Below are 6,000 nucleotides of genomic sequence, written 5' to 3' on the forward strand. Positions count from 1 at the left end.
ATGTGAATGTTTGGATTTCCTTGCCTGACATAATTACCACATGGACCATTTGTGTTAACAATCTCTCTGTCACGAATTTGGTCGACTAAGCCTAAGCCTTTGGTCGACCAAACGCTCGACTAACGCTTGGTCGACTGTAGGAGCGACTGCATGCATTATATGCTATGTATTATGAGTAGTGCGTGTTGATAAAAGTTTAAAAAAGGACACATTTGCGCTAATTAGATTATTTCTTGTTTTCCCCACATTTCCTCTTTGTTGTTGCATGTATGTATGAATGGATGGACAGACAGATGGATGAGTGCACTTTATGGGGAATAATCAGGTGTGTGTACTAACAGACCCTCTCTCTGCACCATCTAGTCTCAGGAGGACATGTGGCAGCTGTGTGCGGTTAAAGTCACCGAAGCTGTGCAGTATGTGGTTGAGTTTGCCAAGCGCATTGATGGATTCATGGAGCTCTGTCAGAATGATCAGATCGTGCTGCTCAAAGCAGGTACACCTCAGATAAACCTCTAAACATATCCTAGTGCACATAGCCAGCAACAGTACATCAATGAAGTGACAATCTGTGGCAGAACCACTGAAAAATGAGCGTTTTTTTTTGCTTCTCAGGTTCTTTAGAAGTTGTGTTTGTGAGGATGTGTCGGGCGTATAACTCCCAGAACAACACTGTCTATTTTGACAGCAAATATGCTGGGCCGGAGGTCTTCAAAGCTCTGGGTGCGCATTAAGAACTTGATTTCTTTCTTTTTTTTAAAGGAAATGGAAATGCAAAGCATTAACCACTGTTTTTATGCTTTTCTAGGCTGTGATGATCTTATCAGCTCTGTGTTCGAGTTTGCTAAGAGCCTGAACTCTCTGCAGCTAAGTGAGGATGAGATTGGCCTGTTTTCATCATACGTTCTGATGTCTGCAGGTGAGGGAAGAAAAGTAAAGGCAATGTCTGAGAGATTCATTAATGGGAGTTGGGATTGCATCAGTTATGCAGAGGCTTTAATTCTGTTTTCTGAATATCAGGGTTGTGCACTTTCAATAATAAAATTGAAAATTCCAGTGCAACAAGCTTCCATATTCTAGTAAAACCGTTTGAATCACTTCCAGTTCAGGCCTTTGGCGTGTGCTTTGTTTATTATATAGAGCCATATTACTTAAGATACCTTCAAAGGAGCGAGCAAAGATGAGCATAACCGATGTCCATCGCATATGCGGATTAATATTTAAAAGTTTTTAACAATAAAAATAACTATCTAGTTTAGCTGATTACCTTAAAAGTCCATAGCTATCGTTTTCAGTTCGGACTACGCTTTAACACTCTCCGAGAAGCGGATGAAATGAGATCTGTTTTCCTTTTTTATTCATGTGACATTTGGCATTAGGCCTATTTAAGTTGCAAACTTCATTCAGAATTATAATTTGAATGTTATGGTAGGTTTTGTAACAACAACAAAAAATGTTCTTTTGAACTTTCTATTCATCAAAGAATCCTGAAATAAATTAATCAGTTTTCAATAATATATTAAGCTGTTTTCAACATTGATAGTAAGATGTTTTTGGAGCCCCAAATCAGTATATTACAATGATTTTTGAAGGATCATGTGACTGAGGACTGGAGGAATGATGCTGAAAATTCAGCTTTGTGATCGCAGGAATAAATTACATTTTAACATTCATTACAAAAGAAAAGAGTTCTTTAGAAATTGTAATAGTATTTTCCAATATTACTGGTTTTACTCTGTGTCTTTGGTAGTGTATATTTAATCCTATTTAATAAATTCACTTTTGTGGTAAAACACTTAATTTCCCAGAAAACACAACATAATTTACTTGATTAAGTTGATTCCGCTTCCTGTCATTCCAATTGAACTTTCTCTGGGGTGTGACCAATTCAGTTCTAATTCCAACTCATCAGAAGTTTTCCCAACCCTGCTTTTCCCAAGATCTGTGCAGGGGCTGAACTCTTTTTGTGTGTGTAGATCGCTCCTGGCTGCAGGATAAGACCAGAGTGGAGAAACTCCAGCAGAAGATCAAGATCGCCTTGCAGAACCTCCTACAGAAGAACCAGAGGGATGAGGGAATTCTCACAAAGGTACATACGCGCATGAATGCGGTTACATTCATATTATACTAGTTGGTTTTACTCATCAGATCACTGTTTGTCACTATAATCATCAAACTGAATGTATAGTGTATGTGCACACACACACACACATATATATATATATAAGTATTTTTTATTAGTGCTGTCAAATCGATTAATTGTGATTTAAAAAATGTTGTTTATATAGGATATGTGCATATGTATTATTATATTTATATGTACAGTATATTACATATACAGCATCCTTCTCATGGGCATTTTTTTTTATTATTATTAAGTTATTAACTTAACTTATATTAAGTTAAGGTATTTTATCTGTAAAAGAAAACGTGCCTAATAATTATGGACACCTGAATATAAGGCGTTTTTTCTAGTCTTCATGAAAAATTATATATCACTTATAAATGATTAAATACTAAATTAATAGTAGTTAAGATTAATGTGGTTTGGAATTGGTAAAATGTGCCTGGAAAAAAAATATGATCAGAAAATCAACGTGCTTAATAATTCCTCACGCACTGTATGTGTGTTTTTAAAATAAACAAATAAATGCAGCTTTGGTGAACATGAGACTTCTTTCCAAAACATAAAAAAAATCTTGCAGATCCCAAACTTTTGAACGGAAGTGTATATGTATGTATGTATGTACGTACGTATGTGTATATATATATATATATATATGTGTGTGTGTTTATATGTGCACATATTTATTTGTATTAAAGTATTTGACTGCCTAAGTTGTCTACCCAAGTCAAATTTCTCTATTTTTGATCCCCTTCCTTTAGCTTGTCTGTAAAGTGTCCACCGTTCGGATGTTATGCCGTCGCCACATGGAGAAACTGAGCGCATTCAGAGCTCTTTACCCAGAAACGGTCCAAACACGCTTCCCTCCACTCTATAAGGAGCTGTTTGGCTCAGAATTTGAGCAGGTTCTGCCTCAGGAGGCCTGATAGAGACTTATCCTAATACTGCACAGATTCAGAGGAAAAAAAGACACAGAGAGAGAGATAATACTAACATGCTGACAAGAACTCTAATCTCACTTCAGCCTCAGTTCATGTACACTGCATTCTCACAAAGCACTTCTCAGAATCTAGCTACACTTTTAACTTGCCCCATTGGCCGTGCACCAGAAGGCTGACAAGAAGAGGAAACTATAGATGCGAGGGGGGAAAAAACTGGCCGATATTTTGTAATGTGAATCAGAGCGTTCCTCAATCCCACAGCTTTATCTTTCAGCCTCCTGTTCCGACTGTATGGGATTCGCAGTGGACACGCCCACTGCATTTAACTGCCCCAGCAGCGCCCTCTACTGGCCATAGAGAGTAATGAGGTGTCTGGCTGGGGCAGACAGGGACAGGAAATGAACGTCTGGAGCTGAGTCTTTCTTCTCCGATGGCACAATGAACAGCCCATGTTGGTGCTAGCATCACAGCACTGCCCTTTACTGACCTCTTCCACTATACAGACATTCAGCAGGGACATCATTCGGCAAAACCACTGCCCCAGCCGCAGGAGAAGACAGTGGACAAGGCATGACATGGGACTCAAAACTATGAGACCTGAATCACTATCGTAGTGAAACTTTCATGATCAAATGGTATATTCTGAGGCAGTGAGCTCAAATACGTGCATATATACTTGTTATATGGTTAGTTAAATCATGCAATGTATGATGTATAGAACTTAACGAAAGGTAGCACTTTGTGTTTTTCCCAGCAATAAACGATTTCAATTCATTTTGTGAAAAAAATCTGAAGGAACATGCTGTTATTTTAGGTCTGTGAGATCTGAAATACTTGTCTGTGTTTTGTCAAATCTGTCTTTAAAGCCAGCTCACGTTGTCTAGACAGTGGCGTGACGCCCTGTTGTGCCATATTGATTCTGTAATTAGATTTCCGTCAAAGTGAGCTGAGTAGAGAGATGATTGACAGATGAGGGGCATGTTGACATTCCAGGGGATCTAGCAGTTTGTATTAAATGTTGTGGGGATGTTGGTGGTTGACGTTGTTCCTAACTGACCCTTTTTGAGATATGTTGAGAGTTTTTTTTTTTTTGCACCAGGGAAGAGGAGATAATAAATATAGTCACTTTTTCGTTCATTCTTTAATTTGCAGCTGTGTACACAGGCTTGTTTTTTTTTTTTTTTTACAGTAACTTTGTCAACTTTTATGCCCCTTCACCAACACGCATTTGAACCAAATTGAATGCATTTGAGCACGCAGCCTACATACAAGGACAAGCAATAACCTTAGTAAAGATGTTCCGATCTAACATCTGTTAAATGTTTTTTGTAAGGGCTGGCACTGCTTTATCTGTAGTGTTCTTGTTTGTATCTGTTCCGTGAAAGACAATCCATCCGATATCTGACCTCATTAAAGGGTATTTTGGGACTGCTCAGGGAAACTATTGTTTTATAGTTGAGGAGGAGAGTCAGAAACTGCAAGGAGACGGCGGTATAGTACAGTCGTTTAAAAAAAAAAAAATGTGTAAAAAGCACAGTGAAATCGTCCTCTTCGAGCATCAGGGTCTGGTGTGTAAATGAAGAATTATCCAAAACAATACTGAGCAGAAAGCAATAATAACGGCATAATCATGTTTTGAATATGAAAATTGCATGCAAATGATTTAAATGCAGAACTTTGTCATGTGTTTTTGTTTGCTTTGAAATTCGCTTGGTTTGGCCTCTCCCATGTCCCAGTGTCTTTACCCCTTTTCCTATTTTAATTTGGCCTATGTATTCTCTGTGAATATCTTTTTAGCAGTCCTCAATCCCACTGTTTGTGCTGGTTATATCTAACTTTTTGGTTGGCTGTTAAAGAAGTATTATGGCACTTAAATGGTTAGCAAATTAATTTCTTACATCAATTAAATGCGTTTTGATTTCTGACCTTATCAAGGTTTGGTATGAATTCTAGCTGTTTATTATGATGATGTGTAACGTGGTATTCTCTGTGTGCTAGTCCAGAGGCCTGGAATGTTCTTTCTTTAATTTGCCAATTATCCTTTAAATGTCCATCACTAAGGCAGTATTGTATTTTTCTCTTGCTTTGGTTTTGGGGCATGAGTACTTATTCTTTCTATGTGTATGTTAAAACAAGAGTATCACAGTAACACAGTCCCTTTTAAGGTTGTCATATTTTCACTGACAAATGACCAAATGTTTTATATGATATACACACCATAATATGCTAATTTGTGAGTAATGCTATCATTTGAGTGGATCACAGTTTGTACTGAAGAAAAACTTCATTGTATAGAAGTCTGGGGTTTTTCCTCTGTACATATTTCCATTCTTAATTTTTAACAGATTAACCGATGGTCTTTTGACTTAATCCACAAGCACTCTTCAACTAGTTCTCCAGTACATCTGTAGAAAAAGTCTGTTTCTTCCTATTTGTTCGTTTTGAGGTATTTTGCCTTTGTTTTGTATATACACCTGTACAAAAAATGCAAAAGTATTGTTTTCTTTGAAATACAGTTTTCATCTAATGTTGTGATTTTTGTATTTAGAGGTTTAACCCCTAAATTACTTTTATTAAAGACGCATGTCACACATTGACAAATAGTGTGTTGAACGTGCTGAGGACAATAAAAAAAAAAAATCCCACAGCTTGTGATGAAAATCGATGTTGTCATTTTTTTGAAGTTTGTTCATTCTAGGCAGCTTCAGCAAATTTGTTGACTTAAAATTGTTATATTAAAATAAGTTATATTCGTCAAGTCACCTTCATTTATATACGTTATAATACATAATATAACTTTTTCTAAAACTTGAAATGCTAATAAAAAAAAGACACATTTCTGGTTTTAATTTGTCCCCTTACTAAACAAAGTCGTTTTAATTTTTCAAGGGAGGGTGGAAAGGTTTATTGAGTGGGTGTGATTTCTCATTTCTC

The 6,000-nt window shown here is 36.8% G+C and overlaps 1 protein-coding gene across 4 annotated transcripts in view; it reads left to right on the plus strand.

Annotated features, from left to right (window-relative positions):
* Positions 1–5,885, plus strand: part of rorab (RAR-related orphan receptor A, paralog b) — a 49,873-nt gene extending 43,988 nt beyond the window's left edge. The window contains exons 7-11 of one of the 4 annotated variants that reach the window (XM_079587490.1): positions 364–496; positions 616–723; positions 809–919; positions 1,977–2,089; positions 2,887–5,885. In XM_079587490.1, coding sequence (XP_079443616.1) covers positions 364–496; positions 616–723; positions 809–919; positions 1,977–2,089; positions 2,887–3,051 — 630 coding nt within the window. In that variant the 3' untranslated portion in view covers positions 3,052–5,885. The remainder of the gene's footprint in view (positions 1–363; positions 497–615; positions 724–808; positions 920–1,976; positions 2,090–2,886) is intronic. The other 3 variants (XM_079587491.1, XM_079587492.1, XM_079587493.1) reach the window with 3 other exon arrangements.
* The last annotated feature ends 115 nt before the right edge of the window (positions 5,886–6,000 follow it).

This window comes from Phoxinus phoxinus (genome assembly GCF_949152265.1).
Source record: "Phoxinus phoxinus genome assembly, chromosome: 2".
NCBI classification, from domain to species: Eukaryota; Metazoa; Chordata; class Actinopteri; order Cypriniformes; family Leuciscidae; genus Phoxinus; species Phoxinus phoxinus.